At 38.2% G+C, this 27240-nt stretch overlaps 1 protein-coding gene and 1 non-coding gene across 7 annotated transcripts; both read left to right on the top strand.

Annotated features, from left to right (window-relative positions):
* The first annotated feature begins 1326 nt into the window (after positions 1 to 1326).
* On the top strand, positions 1327 to 12891 carry LOC127536399 (zinc finger protein OZF-like). Of its 6 annotated transcripts, none has more exons than XM_051956642.1 (5): positions 1327 to 1810; positions 2446 to 2595; positions 3053 to 3154; positions 5920 to 7119; positions 7490 to 12891. In XM_051956642.1, the coding sequence occupies exons 3-5, from the start codon at positions 3137 to 3139 to the stop codon at positions 7733 to 7735; spliced, it is 1464 nt and encodes a 487-aa protein (XP_051812602.1). In that variant the 5' UTR covers positions 1327 to 1810; positions 2446 to 2595; positions 3053 to 3136; the 3' UTR covers positions 7736 to 12891. The 6 variants fall into 6 exon arrangements, with proteins under 6 accessions (XP_051812602.1, XP_051812601.1, XP_051812599.1 ...); XM_051956641.1 differs by having other exon boundaries at positions 2446 to 2638; XM_051956639.1 differs by having other exon boundaries at positions 2446 to 2721.
* Positions 12892 to 21842: 8951 nt separating this feature from the next.
* trnas-aga (transfer RNA serine (anticodon AGA)) lies at positions 21843 to 21924 on the top strand. The gene has a single exon. It is a non-coding gene; the product is annotated as a tRNA-Ser (tRNA).
* Positions 21925 to 27240: the final 5316 nt, after the last annotated feature.

Below are 27240 nucleotides of genomic sequence, written 5' to 3'. Positions count from 1 at the left end.
CTCTACAGGTGGAAGTGGGAGAGATGCCTTTGGAAATTAGGAGAAGGCAGATAATAGCTAACTACTGGGCTAACTTGCAAGGACACAATCAGTCTCATCTGACAAAGGGAGTTTTGCAGGGGTTCTGGGAGGGTGAAAAGAGCCGGAGGCAAAACTTTGCAAAAGAAGCAAATAACATTGCAAAAGAATTTGGAATACTTAACCTCAAAGTTAGTCCTACGGTAGTCTATCCAGGTGTGGCCCCATGGATGCTAGTGTGGCCTGAGGTTGATTGGGGTTTATTAGAGGCTAAGAGGAGGGGGAAAGGCATGGTTGATTTGGTTGGTGAGTTTAAGTGTCACATATTAACAAAGTACAGCAATTTTACTTGCATATACACAGATGGGGCAAAACAACCTGAGACAGGGGTGACAGGATTCGGGGTAACAGTCCCGGAAAGAGGAATTGGGATCAACAGAAGAACATCTAATAATCTTTCAGTATACACAGTGGAAATGGTGGCGGTTTTGGTTGCACTACAGTGGGTGGAGAAGACAGGTCTAGGAAAGGCATTAGTGTGTTCAGACTCATCATCAGTGCTAGCAAGCCTCAGGTCTTTTCATTCAAACAGCCGTCAGGACATCCTATATTCAGCCCTTGAGTCACTAACAAGAATTGTTCACCAAGGGGGTCAGGTAAAGTTTCTGTGGGTACCAGCACATGTAGGGGTGAGGGGGAATGAGAGGGCTGATGATCTGGCCAAGAGAGCTTTACTGAAAAGGAAATAGAAATGCATCTGAGGATCAGCAAGAAAGAAATCAAAAGTATTATCTGGGAAAAAAGCAACTCAGTGTGGCAAGAAAGGTGGGATGGAGAGAAGAAAGGGAGGCACCTGTATCAGGTACAAAAGAGCGTCAGAGGTGGGAGGGTGAGTAGTGGACACAGGAGGGAGGAGAGTGTGATGACCAGGTTAAGGTTGGGGCATAGTGCACTAAATAAAACACTGAAACTGATTGGGAAGCACCAGACAGGTTTATGTGAGGGTTGTCAGGAGGAGGAAGAGTCAGTGGAACATGTAGTTCTGAGGTGTAGAAGATATGAGGTGCAGAGAGGGGAGCTGATGGATAGGATAAAGGAGTTAGGGGTGCAGGAATTTACACTGAAAGAGTTGCTAAGTATGGAAGAGAGGGCACAGGTTAGGGCACTGATGGATTTTTTAAAGGGGACCGGGGTTTATAATAGAATATGATGGTTAGGTAGGGATAATGATAGGAATAAGGGGTGGTAGTTGGCTTTGGTGTGGAGAGTGCAAGTTAGAGGTTTTTTTTTTTTTTGTTTTTTTTTTGTTTATTTGTTTGTTTGGGTTTTTGTTTGGTCTTTGTAGTGTGTGTTTGTAGATTTGATAGTTTGAACTAGGTCGGGTAAAGTCTGTAAGTCTACTGTCTGGTCCACACTCCGGAACAGAAGGTGGCGGTAATGCACCAAGAAGCTGGATGCCAACCGCCGTAAAACAAGAAGAAGAAGAAGAAGAAGAAGAAGGTACAGGTGACACAGAGTGCAAAGCATTCTATGTGTCAAGTCAAACTGGAAGGAGCTGAAAACTAAAGGAGAAGCATTTACGCACAGGTCCTACACTCAGCTGGGGCGGAAACAATCTGCGGCTGCAGGTTTGCCACCGGCGGCATACATGGGGACACACGCAGCACTGAGGAGGAACTGAGAATGAATGACCGAGTTCAAACAAAGTGGTCGTGAGTTTCTGTTGGGAAAGCATCAAAATCTGCAGCAAACTGCAGGATTGCCTTCATCTCCAAAATCCGGGTTGCAGCCGGTAAGAGCAGAATTCTGGAGACTCTAAAAGACTGTTTAAGCTGCCGATGTGTGCCACTGCAGTATGTGTTAGCATTAGCATTAGCCACGAAGATCGGCCACGAGCGGCTTGCTGTCAACTTTGTCTGTTTACCAATAATTGCCGTGTGTTTTGTAATTGTTCAGTTGAAAATGAGATTGCAGGCTAATTGGTGCTAATTAGAGGGTTCCAGCTAAGACCAGTGAATTCATCCTGTTTGTAATGGTGGGTTTTTACGATGCCCTTTATTTATTTATTGGATCTGGAAAGGATTGCACTTTAAAAGCACTTTATGCACTTTAATTAATTTTAAAACCATGAAGTGAAAAGTGTAAAATGGTTAAAAAATGTTTGATAAAAATGCTAAGAGTAATTTGTTAAACTGTGATTCAAAATCAACTCTTTAAAATGCAGATAAATTCATGTGTGGTATAGTATTGGGTTGAATATTGCTCATGCCATGATTTGTCGCTTCAGTTTATGTGGTGTTGAGGTTGATAAACATAAACTGAGTGGAGTAGCATTTGCCAATGTGGTGAAAATGTCCATGAGGAATGGTTGTTACTATTTGCTGAATGCAGTAATGTGAACATTGTCCTTTTGTGTTCTGTTTAAAGGTTTTTCACCTTAATCTATCAACTAAACGTATGGACTTATGGAAGTTGCCACCTCTGTATCTCATGAATTTGTGACCACTGCAAAATAAAAGAGGGAAAAGAAAGAAAGCAACTGTCTGATTGATGAGTGGAGTCCTGCTCAAACCCTGGGTAGATGAAACATCCTTTTTCAAGTGGGGAAACTGCACAAACTGTGAGAAAAATCATCAATGAGAATCACCTGTCATTGAAAGTGGGAGGACACTTGACACTATGGGAGAGTGCAAAGAACAGAGAGTGAGAGCTGCCTTTAAACAGAACACTGAGCAGTAAAATACATTCACTAACTTACAGCATGAACAGTTTTCTACCAGCAGTCCTGTCTTGAATCACCTGCAGTAGCATCTTTATGTTCTCTTTATTCTCTTTTTCCATGTCTGTTTTCTGTCTGTGTTCCTTATTTTCAACAGTTTAAGTTCATTTGTATCAGTTTTAGGTGAAACTGAAAAGAGCTAAAAGTGAACTATTGAGTTGAAATGTGTCCTCTGTGTTGGCTGATGAACATATGGGACACTCTGACACTTGTGTATAGAGTGGTATCCTAATGAAGATGTGTTTGATGTGACAGGTGATTGGCAGGAGGAGGAGAGTCTGACGGAGGAGCAGAGGAATGTTGGCAGCCATTTAGTCTGAGCTCAACAACGGAGGAAACATGGATTCTTCACAAAAAGTGAGAAACATACCACTGTAACATTATTATCATGAATTTGTTCTTTAAAATGTGTAAAGTTGCTCCAGTTGGTTAGATGGGCCGACCAAAGCCAGGTGACGTTGGCTGGAGAGATGTAGCTCTGCAGAAGCAGCTGTACTGAGGATATAATGGTGGACTGCTAGGAAGCTGCTTGTTCTTTGTTTGAGGCTGAACTAGCTGCTGATCATACTTTCTGAAAATGTCTTACATGGTGATGAAGATAAGTAACGGAAGAAAAGTCTTGTTTTTCAAGCAAGTTGTTCATGAAGGTAAAGAGCAGCATTTTCTTTGGTAGAGAATAATACTTTTGAGCATTGTGAGTTTACCAGCCTTTTCTTTCTCAAGAAATTCAGACAGTTGAACCCAGAAGTTTACTTACACTGTATAAACGACACATAACCCTTTTTTTAATTTACACGATCTGACATTAAATCTGGCAATGCTTCTCCTGTTTTATGTCAGTTAGGATGACCAAAATTATCTTTAAATGCCAGAATAACGAAAGAGAGATTTTTTTTGATAATTTTTATTATTTTCTTTACAATCAGAAGTTTGCATCCACTAAGATTGCTATGCCTTCAAGATGATGATGTCCTGACTTTGAAAGCTTTTGATAGATTAAGATGTATTTTCAGGCACACCTCAAACACACTGCTTCCTTGTGTGATGACATTAGAAAATCAAAAGAAATCTGCCAAGACATCAGGAAGACATTTGTGGGCCTCCACAGGTGTGGTTCATCCTTGAGTGCAATTTCCAGATTGCTGTGGTTTGACGTTTATCTGTCCAAACAATTACATGCACAGATCAACACCATGGGAATGTCAAGCCATTCTACTGCTCAAGATGGAGATTGGTTAAGGTTAGGATTGTTTTGGAGGGAAATGTGCTCATCAAGCCCAGAACAAAAGCAAACGACCTTGTGAAGATGCTGGCTGAGGATGGCCTGAGTACACCATCCCAACTGTGAAGCATGGGGGTGGCAGCACCATGTTGTGGGAGTGTTTTTGCTGCAGGAGGGACTGGTGCACTTCACAAAGTAGATGGCATCAAGAGGATAGAACATGTGGAATTATTGAAGCAACATCAGCCAGCAAATGAAAGCTTGGGCTTAAGTGGGTATTCCAAATGACAAGGACAGCGCTGGTGTAAATCTGAAACTGTTCACTACTGACTTAGAACTGCTTTCTGTTTCACTGTGCCCTCCAGATCTGCCTCAGAAATTTCCTCAGATATTTGTGAAACTTGTCGATATCATCCAAAGGCCAGTGAAATAAATGCCTGTGGGCTTATCCATCAGGTCATCCAGAGACCACTGCACACTAAAACACACACTGAGAGACTTCCATCAGTACATCACATGCCCCACTAGATGAGACAAAATCTTTGATCTGTTAGAACAATGTGAAAGGTGCTTCTGCTCTGGGTTCCTCTGACCACAACTGCATCCTCCTTATCCCTGTCTACCACTGTACTGAAGCAAGGCAAAGTGCAGAACATCAGAGTGAAAGTTTGTCACACTCTGCAGGGATGTCTGGAGGTTACTGACTGGGACGTGTTTAAGGAGTCCTCAGCTGATATTGATGAACCGACTGATGTTGTGAGCAGCTGGGTCACAGACTGTGAAACCAGTGTTATTCCTGATAAAACTGTTAAACTATATCCAAACACTAAGCCATGGCTTTCTAAGAAGCTTAAAGACCTACTGTACAGAAAGAAAACAGTCTTCAGAGAAGGAAATACTCTAAATCTGTATAACTGACAGAAGGAAATAAAGTAGGAGATCAGGACCCACAAAAGACAATACAAAGACAAACTTGAGTCTCAGCTCAAAATGAACAACCTCAGTTCAGTCTGGGACGGCATGAATCTGATCACTGGGACTAATTAATGCGTCAATGAGAGAGTTCAGCTCAGTGGTTATAATTGTGATTTAGAGCTGGCTCAAAGTCTAAACAGTTTTTATGTCAGGTTTGACTCCCATGATTTTAGGGCTAAACATGCTGAGACTAAAAACTGTCTCATGTCAGCGTCTCCACAGAATCCCTTTCTTGATGTGGGCAATGTAATCTGGTGTCTCAAACAGTGCAGACCAAAGAAAAGTCCTCTACCTGATTACATCGGTGGCTGTTTATTGAAAACTTTTACCACGTCTGACTAAATGACCAAGATTGCTGCCGATGTCCCTGTCTATCTTATGTTTTGTTTGATTTTTCTTTAAATGGCTTTTATTTTGCTTGTAATTGTTTTACTGTTTTTTCAATTATTAAAACATTTCCTTTAATCGTTGCTATTCCTTTAACTGTTTTGTTGCTTTTGTTGTTTGATGGTGAACGCTTGTGTAACTGCTGCACAACAAATTGCCCGGGTCGTTGGGGTCAAATCCAAATTTCAGTGGCAGAATTACAGATCTTTTCTGGACTGGTATCAACATCTGGTCCCCTAGGAGAAACTAGAAAGTGTTGGTGGTCTGAATTGACCCTGCTGCCATTAAGACCTCAATCTGGACATTGATGTTGTTGAAGGTGAAAACTATCGGCCTCTGTAAATAGTTTTGTTGACATTGTGAGTGTGCTGTTGACACATTTCTAGGTTTCTAGTGACAAAGCTGCTAGCATGTCTGCAGATTCTTGATCTTGTTTCAGCCTCATGTCCAACTACATGGAATTGAGACTTTTAGGATAAATTTTTCATGATTGCTCTTCCAACACTGCCTCTGTTTTTATCTTTGTCTTTTGCTACAGAAATGTAAACACAGCAATGGAGTGAGATGTCGGACCTCTGAGAAGGATAAGGATGGTTCAGCAACAACAGCAAAAAGAGATGAATCACTCAGTTGTGAGCAATGTGGCAAGACTTTTATCACAGCAACAAAGCTCAGAATTCACAAACGTATTCACACTGTGGACAAACCATTCAGCTGTGATCAGTGTGGAAAGGCTTTTACTCAGAAGTGGAGCTTAAAAAGACATCAACTCATTCACAGTGGAGTTAAAACATTCAGCTGTGATCAGTGTGGAAAGGCTTTTAATCAGAAGAGTCATCTGGCAAATCATCAACTCATTCACAGTGGAGTGAAATTGTTCAGCTGTGATCAGTGTGAGAAGTCTTTTACACACAAGCGTGCGTTAAAAAGACATCAACTAATGCACAGTGAAGTTAAACCATTCAGCTGTGATCAATGTGGAAAGGCTTTTACTCTGAAGAGTCAGTTAAAAAGTCATCAACTCATGCACAGTGAAGTTAAACCATTCAGCTGTGATCAATGTGGAAAGGCTTTTACTCTGAAGAGTCAGTTAAAAAGTCATCAACTCATGCACAGTGGAGTTAAACCATTCAGCTGTGATCAGTGTGGAAAGGCTTTTATTTACAAGAGTTACTTAAAAAGTCATCAACTCATTCACAGTGGAGTTAAACCATTCAGCTGTGATCAGTGTGGAAAGGCTTTTATTTACAAGAGTTACTTAAAAAGTCATCAACTCATTCACAGTGGAGTTAAACCATTCAGCTGTGATCAGTGTGTGAAAACCTTTACTCAACATGAACAGTTGTTGATCCATCAATGCCCCCATTCTGGTAGAAAGCGGTACCACTGTGACTCCTGTGAAAAAACTTTCAAGCACCAACAGAGCTTAAAATGTCACCAACGCATCCACACTGGCCATGATGTGTGGATATGTGATCACTGTGGCAAACTATTTGTAATGTACTCACAGTTAAAAGCTCATGAAGTGACCCACACTGGGGTTAAACCATACATTTGTCACCAGTGTGGGAAACGCTACAGCTACAATGCAAAACTCAAAATTCACCAACGTGTCCACACTGGGGAGAGACCATACAGATGTGATGAGTGTAAGAAGACTTTTACAACTTTGGGTTCCCTGAAACGACACCAGCAGATCCACACCAGAAAGAAAGCATTCAATCAGTGTCACAGTGAGGTATGTAAAGACTGGTCTCAGTCACAGTGTACACACAATTGTGTATTGGATAATTTTGGATATTGCTGCAAAATTGTTTCAAAACTGTCCTGAACAACTGTGGTCAGTTGAATTCTGTTAACACATCATCAGCTATCGTTCAGTCTAACCTGTATTCATTTTGACACAGAAATCTGGTCCAGGTTAATCTGGGGATGTAGGTTAGATTAGGAATTCTGATGTAATCAGACAACTGAATGTTAAATTCCAACAGGTAAAAGTGTCTTCAGATGTCATTTGGGGTGCTCTCTATCTCAGGCAAGGCATCAGTTCTTCAATGCTGCAGGAAACACTGACGTTCTCTGTGTTTGTGTGTTTGTTTTCCAATTAGAACAGAACAGATGGACAACACCCTCAGACTTGTCAGCACTCTTCCAATGGTGAACATTGCTGCTTTGACCAGTCTGGACCAACGTCCAACCAACAAGGAACCCTACAACGACACCAGCGTATGCACACTGGACACAGACTGAACCCCTGCCAAGAAGATTTGTCCATGCAGGGTTCAGTAAAAGTTCTTGAAGTCCTCCACAAACTTAGAGTCCTTGAGATCCGGCTTCACAGAATTCAGGTCTAATTTCTTGTTTAGTGTCTTCATTGCTTCGTTGCAAAATCCATTAAGAGGAAAGCTGTCGTTGACAGACGTGACTGGTAAATTAATGAAACCATTCAAAGTGGTTACTCAGTTAAATGCAGGGCTTAAAGTTTTCCGGCGCATGGAAATGTACCATTTAAAAAAATTCATCCATCTCCGTCCCGAAGGCTCCAAGCATGTGCGTCATTGTGCATTCAGTTGCTCTGCTTTAATCAATCAAACTCCAAATCCTACATTAAAAAATATAAACCCTCTGTCCAGGCATGCGACTTTCTGATAGAACTTTTATCCAATTACAGTTTTCTAACTGCGAGTGCGCATCGACTGCTGAGTGCACGATGTGCTGCACCCTTTTGGTTCGGCATCGTCAGTGCTGCTGAGCCACTGATAAGAAATAACAGTATCCCACAAACAAAATCCAAATGTGCAATATTTGTTGGTGTTTTTTGTAATTATATTTAAAGGGAATTACTGGAAACACATTGATATATATTGCATATTATTTATTTTATTTCTGCTTGGACTGTAGACCCATTCCACGTGTCCCAGCCCTGTGGCTGCCTGGTCTCTCCAGAGCGCACGGAGCTCCAATCTGTGAGTGGTGCGGTGAAGAATCGAGCAGCTGATCACTGGTCAATAGCGTTGGAGCTTGTGTTTAGCTCAAAGACGCAGATACTAAAGTTTGCTCAGACTTTGTGTGACAGAGGAGAGAGGATGTGTCTCTGCTGATTAACAAAGAGAGCAGCCGCTGCCGCGATCCCTGAGCCGCGGTGCGTTGACTCGCCCCATTCAGTGGCGATCCGCGTGCATGTCCCACAATCCCCATGGTTTCGCCACAAAATAAAAACAAACGGGCTTAGATATTGAATTTTAAAAAGTAACAAAAACAGAAGGTGTTGATTTTGTTTGATTTCTTAATCTTTAAACATTTTCTATGTGTTTTACAACAGCAAAAGGAAAAAAGGAAACATTTATTTAGTTTGCTGGATTTTATTTTGAAAGGAAAAAAATCAAAGATCAAGCCATACGGATTTGTCCCATTATTCTCCTCAGAACATCTGTTTAGTTAAATATGCACAAACTGAATGTAGCTTAGGTGATATGAACCTTTTTGATTTGAGGACATATAGGATGTTTGTAATCATGAGTTAAATAGCTCTCAGCAGATTTTCTGACCTTATGCATCTGAATGATGTGTAGCCACAAACAAAAAATCTCCAATCTTAAGCAAATATTGTTAGTAAGAAAAGAATGAACGTATGAGTTGTGTGAAATGAATAATGGATAGATAGTTAAATAAGAATGTTCTTAGCCTGCTTTTCACCGTTTTTTCTTTCCAAAATATAGATAAAAAATAGAAACATTTAAATTGAAAGCCAACTGAACAAATTATACAGTGAATACATTTTTTTCCCTTACCAAAAACAAACAAAATATGTGTCAGTTCAAATTGAAAATCAAATGATTTAAACTAATCACACAGATTATTGAGGTGTATCAAATGAGCACTTACTAACATGCGTATGTGTGGTTATGTGCTACAGAGGGCTTCTTAATCACATCTGTGTGAGAAATGGGCTGACTCCAGAGGAAAAGGCCAGAGTAGAAGTTCTTCAGCATGAGCAGTCCATTGCTGCCAGGACCCAGATAAACCAGATCAGGAAGGCCCGGACTTCTTTGCTAGTTACAGAGTTTGAGAGAGTCAGCATCATGATCAGCTTATTCAGAGGTATCTTATATTGTGAGGCAATAACTAAAATTGCTTTTAAGAGTTAATACTAGTACTTTTATTACCTGCTGAAATACAAAGTTGGTATAGCAAGTGACATATGACAGTTTATTCTCTTGTAGTGTTCCAGAGAATATTAAATTTTTTCAAACAGTATTCTCCAAGCACTTATATTCTCTTGAGACTGACACTTGAGATAATGTTGTAAGTAAAAATTGTGCCTTATGAAGGAAAGCAGCAGAGTTTTGTAGCAGTTTTGTTGTGGTTGGTGTTGTTTTGAGTTCTTGTTAAATCTACTGAAGAAATAAAATTATTAAAATTATTAATAATGCATGTACTTGGTTTTCATGATTTTTCCCCTTTACACTAAAATAAATCTTTGCAATTATAGTGATGTGGTATTGAAACATTAACACAAAAAAAATCTGACTTTTGGCACTTTCTAAAATGTCTTAAGTTTTGGCCAAGTAAGGTTTTACATTTGAGCAACAACAAAATAGTGGGATCATAATCGGCATCATTTCCACCAGATGACCTCATATTTGCTCTGAATTAATAGAATCTCATATATATTGTGTTTTAGTGAGTTTTAAAATACATTTAAATACGTTTATTGACAGTATAAATTGGATCTTAGAAGTTCAGGCTCAGGATTTTTTCTCACTTTAAGCCCTGATTTAATTTCTGATTCCTTTGTTCTTGATTTGATAAACTTTGCGTACAGGTTGTTCTTCTTTTTGCAAGCCTTTTTTAAGCCTGTGGTTAACCATGGGCAATCTTTGTATCTATTCTTCTTCTTATCATTTATAATAGGACAGTATTTATTAAATGACATAATGAATATTTCTAAAAAGTTCTCATATGCACTGTCAGCATTTTCTTCATTGTACACTGAACTCCAGTCCTGTTCCAACAGGGCGTTGAACAGCGCATTAGTTGTTTGTTCAGTCTGTAAATGCTTCTGGCTAGCTATCTTGAATTTTGTTTTTTCCTACATTTCCAGTCTTTTATCGTGAACACAGGTAAGTGGTCTGATATGTCACAGATCAGCAATCCATTTGTGCATCCATATTGAGTGTCATTGGTAAAAATATTATCGATTAAAGTAGCACTGCTGCTTGTTATTCTACTGGGTTTTGTAATAGACGGAAAAAAGCTCATACTATTGTGGGAAATGGTGTGTTTTATAATTGCTCAGTGTGCATATTAAAGAGTTGTATTGGTTCTGAGGAATAGGAAGGTCAAGAGCATCATTACCATGGTGTGACTGTAATGAAACAAAGAAGATAAGTCCAGCTTTATTTTACTTATTACTCGTGATTGAAACCAAGGATGATCAAGACATAAAGTGATTGATAATCAAAGTACAGACAGTTTTTGATAATAAAGGTACAGATAGTTTTTGACGTAAGCTGTAATCAGTAAAGAACATGAGCGAGTTGTATGTGCAGTTTCTAATCTTGCTTTGCAGAAGCGAAGTCATTCCTACGTGAGCGTAATGACAAAACATCTGCTGTGACAGAGGACAGCGGAACAACGCAGCATCGGAAGGGGCGGCCGGCCTTGATAGATAGCTATACACACTGTTAGAGTATAAGAAGACTGGGTCAGGAACAGTTAGCGGTCTGATTCCATCCCAACTGACTGAACACTTATTGACGGTTAGGGACAGAGGATTCAGGCCCAGAGCTCTGTATCGCACATTCAATTTTGCTGTAATAAATACTTTTGATTTTAAGAAGAAGTCTCCTGACTACTCCATCAAAAGAACTGGGCGGAAACAGCCTTACACATATTTTGTTGGTTTGTTTAATTGTAGGATAGGCTGATTTCCAACAATTTGGTGCCGTGACCCGGATGGAGAAGGAGAATTGACAATAGACGTACATTTGAACAAACAACGGACATACAAAGGACTTTTTGACAACTTGGGCGCCCTATAAAAGGTAAGCAGACGCCTGTTGACATCAAAGTCTGCTATTGGCTATTCCAAAACTGTTGTCAGAATTCCTCCTGTGTGTTCAGGTATACAAAATTGAATGTGCTTCTGGAAGAAATGAAAATGATGAAGAAGTGCTAAGGTTAATGGAAATAAAAAGGATGAAAATGATGAAGAAGCGCTAAGGTTAATGGAAATGGAAAAAGTCACTGATCCACAGAGGATAGAATCTCTGGCTGGATACTCTGTTCTGGGTTAGAAAACCCGGGGGGTTTAGGAGTCCCTCCAAAAGGTGGATAGAGCAGAGGGCCTATTCTGCAACCCGAAGTGTAATGTAATCCCTGTTAGGCAACAGTTTCTTAGGCTGGCAAATAGCCTGGACGGTTTGGTATAAGCCTGGATCGCTGACGAGTGGTTGAAAATACTGGGTTTAGAAGCTCTGAGGACGTGGTTCCCCTCTAAAAGCTTGAAAATAAAAATATAAAAAGACAAAAAACAGTGATGAAAGCCAGTGACTAAAAAAGTGAATGAAATGGACAACCGGTTTTTATGTGTTGTTGTGTCTTGTGGAATCTCACTGAGACAACGTGAACGGTACTGCCTCGTGTAACTGCGTCTCAGAGAGTATGAATGAGAGTGTGAATGAGGAGCTCATGTATAACTGGAATGAAAAGTAACTGAATCAGCGGACAGCCTGAAACCTAACGGTGTAAACATAAAGCTGTTGTCAGTTGAAGTAGGTTACTGAGTCATTCATTAGGTTCTAGGTGGGATTTGACAGTAACTCTAAAACAATTCTCAGTCCTGGGATTAGAACCCCCAGCAGAAATCCGGAATACAACAGTGTATTCTAGAAGCTTGATTTCTGAGGACTCTGAATTGGCTCAAGAAGCATTGATACTGGTCAAACACACCCTGTAGTACACATTCTGATCAAACATGGAGGAAGAAGAACAAAAAAAGGGCATTTAGTCCTTAGAAAAACAGTGGGAAGTAGCTGTAACTCAATTATTCAGTGGAGAAAAGATTGTTTGATGACACAAAATTCAAAGAACTAAAAGAATCAGGACTAATTTTAGATGACAAAGACCCACTGCTGTGGAAACAATTATCAAACTTAGAGAATGACATAATCAAAGATGGACAGCGAAAGATGTAAAAGACTGGTTGATGATGAAAAGAGAACGTTGTTGAAGGCTGAAGAGATTAATTGAGACCTGAGGGATAAAGTGTGTTTTGGCTCATAAATGGAAAGATGGTAAAAATCGAGTGAGTATAACTGATGGTAAAAAGTACGTAGGGGAAGGGAGATGAGAAAGGTTTTCGTATGTGTGCACAAAATGTTGTTGTTGTTGAGATGGAAAGAAAAGAGAAAGGGGCAACTTGTTTGCCATGAACTTTATGTAATTAAAAGAACAATAAAGATCTGTGTAAGATTTGAAACTAAAAAAAAAAAAAAGAGAAAAACAAGCATTGAACGACCGTATTACCCGGACCTTCGCTCAAAGAGCTGATTATAGTGAAATAGGACAGACTAAACAACAAGACGGAAAATCAACAAAGGACTTTAAAGTAAGACTGGAGGCTGTGTTTGCGAGACACAGTGGACTGACAGACGACAGACAAGGGAGCGAACTTTTCCAACAACACCTGAAGACTGTTTTTATAAATAATCTCCGGCCAGGGCTGAAAAACTGGTTGACTAAACATAATGTAGCCCTCCCCACTCAAACCCTCACACAGGCCATGAATTGGGTAAAACATGCTGACACAGTAATCGTAAAAGGAACAGAAAAAGAAGACAAGACAGCTAGCGTCTTCTATCAAAATGATAACAAACAAAACTGTGAGGTGCAAATGAGACCTGTGGCATGTTGCTCAAAAAAAAAAAAAATTAGATCCAGTAGTAATTGTATACAGGCAGTTATAGTAGCAGCAGCAGCAGCAGTACACGCATCTGCTGATGTGGGATTATTTCTGTCTTTTCAGCTTCTTTAAAAAAAACAAACCAAAAAAAAAAACCACAGAAGATACACAAAACATTTATCATTTCTTCAGGGCCTGTGAAGAAATGCTCTTCTGTGTTACAGAGATGAATTATCAGTAGAGGTTTAACCTCCAAGATCAATTGTAAAATGTATTACTGTTAGGAATGGTGGATGTGGAGAACCCAGACGCAGACATCACTGAGAGAACGCTAGGCATAATTAAAAGAATTTATTGAACTAAATCAAAGAAACCTTTACAAACTGAAAGCGAGACTGAGTGGACAAAAAACTAAACTAGACAAAGGCAAAATGGCAGACTAAGAAGGGTGGACAGAAACTAACACAGGAGGAACAAACAGGCTTAGACAAAAGCAACAAACAACAGAATCTAAAAGGATAATTTCAGACAAGAAGACTAAAGGTGGAAGAAGGGACAAAGAGGCAGCAAAAGGGCAGAATCCTGACAATTACAATTCATTTAGTACAACATTGTCTCCATTCAGTCAAATTAAACCAGCTTCTAAATTGAATACTAGCTGCAATAACTTGATAATGTAACTCCTATTATGTGTTGGTAACTTTAGATTTAAAACCGAGATATCAGTTTGTCTTTCGACACAGTTGCACTTAATATAGACTATGGTTTTAGACACTAAAAATGATGTTATTGTGTTTATAAAAAACTTTCTTACAAAAAGCAGAGAAACATGGATTGAATTCACAGTATCTGCACTACATGTGCCTTTCTTCCATTTAAACTTGTTTCTTACCTGTAATCTGAATTCAGGATGTGTATGATCACAGAAATCACTTTATGATCCAGTATGCTTTGTAAGAATGATCATAGAGACCTGCAATGGACTCAGTTAAATAGGAATCAAAATTGTTCATATGTTTAGAGATTTGGCATTTTTCAGTGACAAGCATTTATGAAGTGAAATGACGACTCAACAGATCTCAGCTCTTTGAAAGTTTATCTTTAACCTCAGAATTATGACATAATTACAGTTTCCTCCAAATTTAAAACAAATTTAGCAAAAAGAGCTTCGTCGTATATTTTGTGTTGGCCTAAGGTTAGCTTAGGCCAAAAGGGGGAATTGTGGGAAATGGTGTGTTTTATAATTGCTCAGTGTGCATATTAAAGAGTTGTATTGGTTCTGAGGAATAGGAAGGTCAAGAGCATCATTACCATGGTGTGACTGTAATGAAACAAAGAAGATAAGTCCAGCTTTATTTTACTTATTACTCATGTGATTGAAACACTACACTACACAATACATAATATTTAGGAAATCCTCAGTTTCTTGATGTTTTTCTGTATTAAGTAAATTGATGTTGAAGTCACCACAAATATAAATAGTTTTCCCAGTTATTTGTGAGAATGTCTGGATCATCCGATCATTAAAAGTCTTTATGTTAGCTCCCAATGTTCTGTACACTCAACTTAAAATATATTTTTTATTTTCTATGGATAATTCAACTGATATACATTCTAGTACATTATTAATTGCCATTGACATTTCATCTAAAATTTTGTAAAGCGGCAATACATTCTAAAATCCATTGAATGAGCAAGTCATACATATTTATCTAGTTCATTGAGATTCTTGATTACAAGGACTTTAGCCTCTTCAGGTGCACCATTAAGTTTAATGAAGATTTTACAATTTCTCACCCAAGTTCCTTGTATTTTCTTTTGCTTCTTTAGCAGCCTGGCTTTCTTCCGGGTTAGGTGCTCGTTGATATACACGTCTGTTCCTCTCAGCATCCGTCCTTGTTTCAGCAATGCGTTTTTATACTTTCTATTTCCGAACCTCAGGATCACCACAGGAACGTCCGTGCTTCTTCTCTTTGGTAGAGGGTGACATGCCTCCACGTTGTCTTCTTTTATGTCAATTCCTTTTTCCTGTAGAAATGACACCACTTGCTGCTCTATTGAGCTCACCCCCCCCTCGTCCAGATCTCCTCCGTTGCTTCTGTCCGCCACTGCTTGTGCGTATGACCTCGGTTTTATCTTTATGCCACACAATTTACTGTCCCGTCAGTAAATGGCATTGAATTCCTTAATGAAATGAACTGATTGGTAAAGTATTGATATGGATTTGTTTTCCCGATGCAAGCATCTTGCTTCTCCTTTTTTTCCTTCCCTGTGACACTATTGACATGTTAAGTGAGTTTTGATTTCTCAGTACACTGGAGGCTTTTATCTTGTCTCTGTTCAATTCTTTTCGTCTGTGTGATAGAAATTCAAGATGATAGAGGGATTTGATCGGCCGTTTTCAGCCAAGTAACAAAAAGACACCTTAATTTGCCTTTCTGAATGCAATATGATTATTTGCTGAGACATTATTAAGCTATTGTAGTGTCTAAGAGTGGAATCAATAGACTTTTGGGCAAACTAAGATTACTTTGCCTGTGCGGGCGGTTTTATGTTTCACATTACATTTTTGAAAATGAAATCATGCACAAGTTGAAGGCGTTCACATCGTAGTAATGAGTTTTTCCACACTTTCTGAAAGCTCTGTCACTATTCTGTGGTTTTCTTTTGGTATTTCAGTGTTTAGGGTGTTGTTTTTGTCTCCTTTTTTGTCTATCTTGGCTTGTCAGGAAGCATTACTCTGACAGCTGTTTTGTTGTTTCTTCAAGATTGAAAGCAGAGTTTAAGACCAGTCCTCAGGGGGCAGGAAAACAAGTATAATTTTGAGCCATCAGGCATAACTGGAGTGAGAGAACCGAAGCCCATAAAAGTCCTTCAGTGGACAAAAGAATGCTACGGTATCTCCTGTTCTTCAGCACAGAGCCACTGGCTTTTATAATAATGTCCTTTATTCCTTTATGACAATGTGGGTTTCACCATTTAGCGGTGGAGCAATGATTGTGATCTTGTGAGTGCAAATAACCAGCTATCAGCTTTTGTGATTCAGCGACAAACATTTAGCCGTTGTTTTCCCGCTCTTGTTTCTGTGCCACTAACCCTAAACAAATGAATGTTTGCATGGTTTTGGCCATGCACATGGTGCCATGCATTGAAGGGGGCAACAATCCCTCAATTGTTTCCTTTTTTTTACATATTTAGTGGGATGCAAGTTGAGTTGGGAGCAGCAGCTAAGTGTCCGGCCATCAGGTTTGGCTCTGCACAGATACTGGATTTGTTTTTTATGCTCGGTTTTGTGACAACCCCTGATCATTCTCACACGTCAGCATGTTGCTTTGTGTGTTCTCACTCGGCATTCTCAGAGTTTGCAGAGCAGGACAGTCAGTTTTTGTATAGTTGGACATTTTTCATCAGCCTGCTATTACAGAGGGACTGTTCTTAGACATTTCAGAATTTAGCTGGAGTAGTGAATCTATTTACAAATGCAATGCAGATGAGCAGCTCTTTTTTACTTTTTGGACATTTAGAAAGACAAATACTTGTTGCAAGCGCCTAGTAGGATTCACGATTTACACACTGATTCTGAAAAATAATACTTATGTGTTGTTTTTGGTGCGAATATCGTCCCAGTTGAAGCAGCTGCCTGGTCAAACAAACCTATTTACAATTGTAGAAATTCCTCTGGTTTCAACAGATGGCTATGAGCAAACAAAATATGTTCTTTGTTCACACATGCCTCATCCTAAAAAAAAAAAAAAAAACATGATGGAAATCTGATCTTTACACATACAAGCCATTGTTGTGTGTGTGTGTGTGTGTGTGTGTGTGTGTGTGTGTGTGTGTGTGTGTGTGTGTGTGTGTGTGTGTGTGTGTGTGTGCGCACATGCATGTGTATGTGCTTCAGTCTTTGTTTACCTTCTTTGCTTTCAGAGTGCTTAATGCACACACATACAGCTGCCACATTCATTCTTATACAACAGGGGAAAATAAAGCACTTGTTGGATATGGGACAGTTAAAAAATAGTATTTTGTAAATAGTAGCCTACTCTATTTTTTAAAGAGCATCATTAACATCTTTTATTCGTATTTGTCCCCACAAAATTTTTTTTTTTTTTTTTTTTTGCTGTTGTTGTTTCAGTTGCACTACCCACAGATTATAGGCTGCTGTTTCAGTCTGGCTCTCCTGGAGCTTTTTGGTGTGAAAATTCCTCAGAGTCATTCTCAGGTCGTTTCAGATGCATCCCACCCATGCAGTCACACTGACTCGTGGATTACCATTTTCTTTGTTCGGCTAATTGCATTATTGTGGCTTTTTAAAAATCCAGTAGGTGGTGTGTGAGCCGGTGAATGAATGTACAATCACTTATGGATGAGATTTATTTCTTCACATGTAAATGAAATGCTTCGTTTTCACCGTCTGCTGTGAAGTTTCCACAGTCTGGATGGGACACTTTAAATCATTTCACGGTGAGAATTGATTAAGTGTGGATTTTTATTAGCATTTGTAATAAATGTAATCTTAGTATTATCCTACAGTGGCCTCGGGTTATTTCCTGATATCGCAACGTCATGCCAGAAATTCATTAATTGGTGACTGATGTGCCATTTCTCAAAAGCTGAGTGACAAAGATAATGCTGCAAAATCCCTTCTTGCTGATATCATCTTTTAAATAGACCAGGCCCATGTAACCTAACACCTTGGTGGGAATGCACTCAGTCAAGCCGATTGTTTCTGCTCACATACAGTTTCTTGTGTGAGATAAGTATGGCCTGGCTGCAGAGAGAACAACAAGGCCTTAAAAGCGTGGATGAGACATCGACTGTCAACGCCTCGGTTTGTCAGATTCTTAACCAGATTCGTGCTCAAGCAGCGCCAAAGTTGACGAGAATGAACATTGTAAACAGCAGTGTGTACGTGTGGTGGCTTTCCAGTAAGATATGGTTTCTGATATCACATCATCCCAGACTAATATTCAGACTATTAGTCAGGATGTGATGAGCTGAGCTGGTGCCTGCTGTGATTCATGTAGCAGCTTCTGAACAGGCAGCATAAATGTTATGGCACAGAGGATGTGAGTCAGGACAGAGAGAATCCAGTTCACTGGGCCATTACTGCAGCTGAAAGGAAGAGGAGGAAGTTGGTTTGAAGATTTGTCACCATAAGATCTCTCTGTTTTAGAAAGGGGGTGGGTTCCTCTCAGGAATGTGAAAAGACCTGGGTGTTGGGAAGGTTTTTCCCCTATAAATAAGACTAACTAGTCACAAGATTCAGTGTTTGAGGGACAGCTAGTTCTATAGTATGAACGCACAGAAGGCACAATGTTAATGTTCTGTTTGGATCACTTCATGTATTGCATTAAGGTGATAGTTTTAAAAGTTCAATTAAAAAACTTTAAAATCTGTATGTTTTTTTTAAAGTAAAATAACAGCAAATATCTGTAATTTTTAGTTTGAAATAAAAGTGCATTTTTACATTCACACATTATATAATAATAAATTATTATTTGTATAAAATATCATTTTTGTGTGTTTCTCTTTACAATCAACATGTAAATTAATACTTTTTTCTAGGATTTTACTGGAAATTATTGGTAGTTTAACAAGAAAAGTAAAGTTATGTAAAACAGTTTTAAAATATGTAGAATGTTTTTATTTAACAATTTAAAAATTGTGTAAGATAATAAAATGTTACATTTTTAGGATTTGGATATCTTTAAAATGTTGTTTTGTTTTGTAGTTTTTGTGTGTTTTGTTGATTTCAATCATTTAATTCAGTTGGTACTATTTTACAGCCAAATGTTATAAAAGGACAAATCACAATTTAAAAAAAACAGACTTTTGATGTGGACATTTTGCGCAGCCTGTTTTTCACAGTTAATATGTGAATTTTTAAAATAAATCTGGGATTTTTCCGAGTTATTATTTGTAATTCTGTAAAATGATTAACTATTGCAGTTTTAAAAAAGTTTTTTAAAAATGTATTTTTTCAGTATGTGGAATATTGGCTAATATGAAAACCAAAAATAGTGCAAAAACTTCCAGTCTTCACCACAGTTATTATTGAAAACCAGCATTATGAACTAAAGTGGTTGTTCAGTGGCTAAATCTGCATCATGCATGTGCTGAGCCACAGGTTTGTGCAGAGCAACAGGTCAATCAGAAAGCGACCCTCTTCTCTCTGTTGTCCCTCATCCTCCCAACATGCTCTGGTTGGTTCCTTATTTCACTTCAAATCTTTTGACTGCATCTAAAGTTCTGCTTAAAGCTCATTTGGGGCAGTTGTCCTACTCAGGCACTCATCAGCGGTGCTGGGAGGTGATACATCCATCTGCGCCTGTGACGGCCGCTAATCCTTGACAACTGTGCCCCTCTGGCACCGTATCCGTTGCACTGCTGCTTGTGTGATACAATAGGCTCCCATCCTTTGTCCTTGAAATTGTTTGAATTAGCACAACGGCGGGGGCTGGGGTTGCAAACATCAGAGTTACTCAAAAGGATTGACAAAATCACATGAGCATGATAGCTTGGAGGTGGTAGACGTGTTTGACAGATAATCAGCAGTAAAATCAATACAAGTGACAGATATAGAATCAGTGCAGCCCTTTGAATGAGTCTAACTTTGGACCTCTGCTAGTGTGCTGTGCAGCACAGTGGGCAATGTTTGATCAGTGGTTTATGTCAGAACTGATCCCCTGTAGAAGATGGACTTGTAGTGTGTTTTTAAGGGATCACTTCTATTCAAATCTGGCCTAAGTTGCCTTATACCTTTATACCTTATTTACCTTTATGAAACATGTTTGCACTTTTATTCAAATCAAAATCAAATTAAATCAAGCTTTATTGTCATTTAGCTGTAAATACAGCTGAAGTGCACACAAGATGAGCGAATGTTTCTTCAGGATCCAGTTTGAAACAATTAAACTTTACAGTAGAGAAAAAAAACTTCACTTCATTTTAGTTCATGTTTTTCTACTTCATTTATCTTTAACATGCTAATTTTTCCCAGACAGAGCTATACAATGTGGTACTACACTATAAACATTTACAAAATGAACATTTAGTGAAAGCTTTGTGTTGGTGCACAATGTTGTATTATATTACACCACTAACATATCATTCTGGGACATTAATGTTCATGCTTTTAATCTTGTTACTGCTTTAGAACTGCTAACTGCCTGATTTACTCTAAAGAAGCTTGTGTCTACATTTATTCACTGAATTTAAAGTCATTTTTTTCTCTTCCATTTATCTAGTGAATCCTTTTTAATAAGTCCTTAAAATGTGTTGTACTGTTTACCATTGATTTCTTTCTTTTATTTCAACTTTTTTTTAAAAATAGATTTATAAACCTATTGTATTTTGACTGATGCACAACAACACAACAAGCCTTCAAAACGAATTTTTCACTTCCAGCACTCATTGCAGAACTCTCAAACCTGTTGTGCTTGTTGATACATGATCCACTGAACAAATGCTAAGTAGGTGTGTGTGGCTGCATGTATGAGTGTGTGTGCTTAGATAAGCCACATGCAATCACTTGTCCCACCACCAAACTTGCAACATGTCCTAGTTGGACCTCCCAGCAGCTGCTGACACTATTCACACTCTGTAACGAAGTGTTTAGTTGCATCAGTTAAACCATCACAAACATTAAGCACACAACACTTCATGACCAGCACACATGCGATGGCCGGGAATCGAACCTGGGTCAACTGCTTGGAAGGCAGCTATTCTCACCACTATACCACCATCACTATGAAATGGACTGTTTTTGTGTGCTCTCAGGAGTTCAAACGGATAAGAGAAGTAGGTGCAGAGAAAAGGGAGGAAATGAACATCAGCCAGAAGCCCTGATCTCTGTCACGACACACAACATCTTAGTATTTTCTACAGCAAAACAACCTGATGAAAATGAAACTAAATCTTGAATCATTCTTGAAACAACTTTCACATAATGGGAAAGTGATATTGATGAGCCTATTGATTCCACATTCCCATGGTCTGCAGTCTTTTTTTTATAACTTTCTTTTCAGACTTTGGCTAGAGTCATTTTGTTGTTTATAGCCTGTATTATATTTTGAACTGCTGGTATTGATTTCAGATTGTCCTTTGGTGCACTGGAATTATACAGGGCAAACTAACTTTATTTTGTTCTGTTGTTGTGTTATAACTTAGTACTGTGTTTGATGATCTCTGTCAGATGAGAAGATGAGGTGGAGGACAGTGGAGGAAGTTCCATGGTGTAATGGTCATCACTCTGGGCTCTGGATCCTGGTGTCCCTGGACTTAATGGAGATGATAGGGGATGAAAAGTTGTGTGCATTTTTCTGACCACCAAGCCTGTCCTCCAGTACCCACCAACTTTAACCTCCACCAACAGGTGAGCAGAGACTCTGCTGACCTCAGGAGAGCTGCACGGAGCAACAGGGAGAGACGGAGCTCCAATATTTAAGTGATTAGATCAATGTGTAAAGCAAGGGTGGGAACACGACAGATGTTTGTATGTGAAGCCAAATTTTGCGCTTTCATCACACAGAACAGAAAGCAGTAGCACAGGAGTTGTCATGGCCGAGTGGTTAAGGCGATGGACTAGAAATCCATTGGGGTCTCCCTGCGCAGGTTCAAATCCTGCTGACAACGTTTGACTCTTTTCCGCAGTGGCAATCTATGAAATAAGAAGAGATGATGTTTAAGTGATGATGTCATAATAAGCGCGTGAGAAAGTCCTGATTTGAATATCATGTCATTTCTGCACAGGCACTCACCTTTGATATAGAGGATGTGAGTGTTGCTTTCAATTGTCATATGTTTCCTCCAGTGCATGTATGAGGCCCCAGCTTCAGACTCTGACATCTCCATCAGTGTACTTCTTCAAGAATTTAAACCCACCAGGACTATCCAGATTACATTTAACTCTGTAAATAAACATTTTCCAGCCTGTTCAATGTTATAAATGTTCTGTTTGGCCGTTAAAGGAGGTTTTCCTCACATTTTGGTGTATTTTAACCCTTCCATGGTCTAAATTCTTTGAACAGATCTTGTGCTGTAATCAATGTCTCACTGAGTTTTTATTTTCATTGCAGTGGTTGATTTTTCCAGAGCAAGATCAATGATTTTTTAATACGTCTTTCTCCAGTTTTATTTGCTCTACCTGTGGGTTTCAACTATTATAACTTTTTTTATTCAATAACACACTAATAACACACTTTGATCTTCATGTTTGTTTGCTTATTTGTTGAAAAGTGGGATTTAATTTTCCATGTTGAATAATCACAGCTTTTTATTTGGACAATGTTTATCCTCTTCCATGGCAAAAATGAATTGTTAAAATGAAAATAGAAAAAAGATCTTTTGTAAAGCAGTAAAACTAATGTTTTTATTTTTGTTCTGATCTTTTTCTCGTCATTTTCAGTTATATTCAATTAAAATATGCCCTGAAAGCAAATATAAAGAACTACAAAGACTGGAACAAAAAATACATTTTTTTTGTCGTGAAGACTCAGAAACAAAACTTCAAAATAATATTTTGTGTTTTAATTTATATCTGTTCTTATTATTACAGTCAGTGACCAAGTAAAACATGAACAAAATAAAGTTATAACTTGAACTTCTTTCAAACTGATTTTTCTCTGAACAATAAAAATAAAGTATGAGGTCAAAGTGTGACGGTTAGATCAACATAAACTACTAATATCCTGTTTAAACGCTATAGAAGCGTCAGAGCAGCAGATTGTAAAGTCTGGTCCAGATAAGGAGCTCTACAGTGAGGCTGACCGTCCATCATAGCTGTCTAACCTGGACCTCACATCTCTGAAACCGTTGGAGCTCATTTTTAATCAGCTTCATCTGGAGAAACTGACCACAGATTGGACGTTTTTACAACCACTTTCTCACCTCAAATCATCTGAAAACTACATTTTGTGTCACAATAACAGCAGTATTCCCAAAATACTTGTGTTTCCTCTGAAAGTTTCCTCCTCGGTCTTTGCTGCTGGTCTAAATGCATTCTGGGTTATTTGGTTCCAAGTCCTCACTAGTCTGGTCTGATGATCCTCCATAATGTGGGCGGAGCCAGAACACATCCAGGTATTTCATTGGTTCTTGATCAGATGCTGCTTTGAACTGGATCAGTACTTGGTCTCTGGAGACGGACCGGGGGAGGCAAGATGGCGCCGTAGTGCAGAAGCCCTGTGGTCGGCAGACACAAACTTTCACTTTTTCTCTGAGTTGTAAGGATTTACCCATCAAAACAACCTTGGACTTTTAACACGGTTGTGTGGATGTTATTTTTGGTGACGTGATGACTTCTAAATCACCTAAAAAAGCATCAAAAGAGACCAGCGCCAAACGCCTGCCAACAACTCCAAACAAGAACGACATGAAGAAAATGAAAACGGTGAGATGGACTTTGCTCCAGAACCTTCTAATACTACCATTCTGATTGCCATACAAGCCTCTCTCAATTCTCTCATTGAACGGTTTGATAAGCAAGACAATAGGCTTGGTGAAATAAAGAATGTTGTTGATGACCACAGTGAGAGCATTACTTTCATCATGGCGGAGTTAGAAGAGTGCAAAAAGACGGTGAGGGATGAAAAGTAATGTGGCGGAGTTACCCGAGAAAATGACGAGCTGCGTGAAAGAGTCAGAGAATCTGAAAGATATAAAAGAAGATGGAATTTGCGAGTGAACGGGCTCAAGAAAAAGAGGGTGAAAACACCGGGCAGGATGTTATCAACCTGTTGAGCCGCATTTCACCACAAACTGGCGCCGAAGATGGATGAGGCTGTGGATACGGTCCATAGGCTTGGGAGAAGACTTGACCATAAGCCACGTCAAGTCATCATGCAGTTTACCAAGCGTGTCTACCGGGAATGAATATGGAGGGCTTCAAACAAGCACAAGGTGTGATGGAGGACTGAAGATACACTTCGTGGAAGATCTAACCAAAGAAGACAAGCTGGCTCGAGATGCGTTATGGCCAATCGTCGCCAAAGCACGAGGTGAAGGGAAGAAAGCAGGATTCAAGGGTCCCTACGCATATGTTGGAAGGAAGAAGGATCACCGCTCCTCCATTGAAAACGACGATACTGAGCTATGTTACACTCGGGTAAAACTTGAAGATTGACTTATTGTTCTGAAAGTTTGTTGTTCTGCTGGCTGTTAAAAGCCTTTGTTATTCGTATTAGTGTGGTATTGAGCTAATACACGTTTACAGGAAAAAGGAAGAAGGAAAGAGAAAGAAAGGAAAAGGGAAAAGGGGAAGGAAAGAAAAGGAAAAAAATAATATAATAATTTTTTTTTTTTTTTTTTTTTTTTACTTATTTATTATTTTATTTGTACATGGTGCTTTTGAAAAGCAGTCTTTTATTTTCTTCTTTGAATACAGAGGTTTTACAAGATAAGGTCAAGAGAAAAGCTATTTTCCTATTTCTAAAGGTCAGAAAGCTCAAATAATCTTTTTTCAAGAAACACACTCGACATCTGCAGATGAGAAATTTTGGAATAACCAATGGGGGGATAAAATTTACTATTCTCATGGTACTTCAAAGTCAGCTGGAGTTGCAATATTGTTAATAATTACCATGGCTCAGTAAAGTCTATTAAAAAAGATGAACACGGACATTTTATTATAATAGTTATGGAGATTGACAGCACATTTGTAATTATTGCAAATATTTATGGATATAATACTCCTTCTCAAAACAAAGATCTGTTTACTAAAGTAACTGATGTTATATTAGAGCCAAAAAAGACTTTACCCCACTGAAGCTATAATTAACAGGGGGTGATTTTAATTGTGTGGCCAGATGAATGGTTTAGATCGATGGCCAAGTAAATACAACCAAAAATTATTATAATGCATTAATTCAAACTTTTTACAATGAATTAAATCTAACTGATATATGGAGGGAAAAATATGGAGACACACAACAGTTTTCATGGTTTTAAACCTAATGGTGGTTCCAAATCAAGAATTGATTTATGGTTGGTCAACAATAACTTGTGCCATATTATAGCAAAATGTCTCAATGGATACAGCTCCCTTGACAGATCACTCTATTATCACAATGGAAATCAAACCTCCAACATCTCTAAAAGAAATAAGGGTTATTGGAAATTTAACTCGTTTCTACTGTTAAAGGAGGATTTTTGTAAAACAGTATGTGCATTGATTAGGGAAAACTATAAATGATAAAAACCTTGAAACATTCTGTGGAAAATGGGAATTTTTTAAAATACAAATAAGACAATACTCAATTAGATATAGTAAAGATATCGCTCAAAAAAGTAATATCAAAGAAAAAGAACTTGCAACTCAAATAAATGATTTGTGTAACAATTTAAATTCATCAAATGAACAAAAACAAAGCATTTTGGAATTACAAAATCAACTAGACAATCTGTACCAAGTGAAAGCTAAAGGTGCTTTTATAAGATCTAAATCTAAATGGATGGAAGAAGCAGAAAAGAACTCCTCATATTTCTTTAAATTAGAAAAAAGTAGACAAGAAAAAAATGTAATAAACTCCTTAATAATAAATGGTAATGAATGCTTTGATTCTAAGTTAATAGCAAAAGAAATATACTCGTTTTATTCTAACTTATATAATTCTTGCTTCTCACCAACAGATTGCGAAGATTTCTTGAATGTAAAAAAAACCATAATGTTCCCAAACTCAAAAATGATTCAATTGAACTTTGTGACTCAAACATATCTTTAGATGAATTAGACAAAGCAGTTAGTAGTTTAAAACTCAATAAATCACCAGGTTGTGATGGCCTGACTTCAAATTTTTATAAACATTTTTGGTCTGAACTACGGGAGTTCTGCTGCTTGATGTGTTTAGAGAAGCAATTGAAAAAGAAAACCTCCCACCAACAATGAAGCAAGGAGTTATTGTTCTTATTCCAAAACCCGGAAAAGACAGGAGACGTGTCGATAATCTCAGACCTATTACACTCCTAAATAATGACTATAAAATTTTATCTCATATATATGCAGCAAGATTAAAGCGTACTCTTCCTGAGATTATTGACACAACTCAAACAGTTTTATGAAAAACCGTTCTATACATGATAATATTCGCCTAGTACTTGATCTACTAGACTATGAAGAGTTAATTACAGACAATAGTTTAATGTTTTTTTGGACTTTAAAAAAGCATTCGATAATTTAGAGCATCCCTTCTTAACACAATCTTTAAAGCTTTTTGGTTATGGAATAAAGTTTATTAAAACAATGCAAATATTTTACAAAGAAAGGAATAGTTCAGTGGCATTGACCCTTGGTACTACAAATCGTTTTAACTTAAATAAGGGTATAATTCAGGGCTGTCCTTGTAGTCCTGGGTTATTCATTTTAGCTGCAGAAATGCTAGCTATTCACCTAAAAAATATACAAACTCTGAAAGGGATCAAAGTTTTTGATCAAGAACTGCTTATTAGTCAGTATGCTGACGATACAACTCTTTTTCTTAAAGACCATAGTCAAATTCTCACAGCTTTAAATGCAGTGGAGCAATTTTCCAAAGCTTCAGGTTTATTTCTTAATTTAGATAAGTGTGAACTTTTACCAGTGAAAAGTATTCCCGATACCTCCATACATAATTTCAATATAAAACGACATGTCGAATATTTAGGCATACATATAACTAAAGATTCAAAAGAAAGACATTTAGAAAATTTGGAGAAGAAATTGAACAAATGTAAAAGTATTTATAACCTTTGGATGCAAAGAGATCTTACCATTTTGGACGTATTTTGCTCTCAAAGGTTGATGGAATGTCTAGAATTCTGCACCCCACATACTCACTAGCATTAGAACCATCTTTTATTAAAGCTGTAAATCAACTAAATTTCAACTTTATTTGGAACAACAAAACCCATTACTTGAAAAAAGCTGTTCTGCTCCAGGAATATGAACATGGTGGCCTAAAAGCATTGATTATGAGT

This window comes from Acanthochromis polyacanthus, chromosome 12, assembly GCF_021347895.1.
Source record: "Acanthochromis polyacanthus isolate Apoly-LR-REF ecotype Palm Island chromosome 12, KAUST_Apoly_ChrSc, whole genome shotgun sequence".
Taxonomy (NCBI): domain Eukaryota; kingdom Metazoa; phylum Chordata; class Actinopteri; family Pomacentridae; genus Acanthochromis; species Acanthochromis polyacanthus.
Note: the sequence above shows the minus strand (reverse complement) of the source record. Positions and strands in the feature narration are given on the sequence as shown.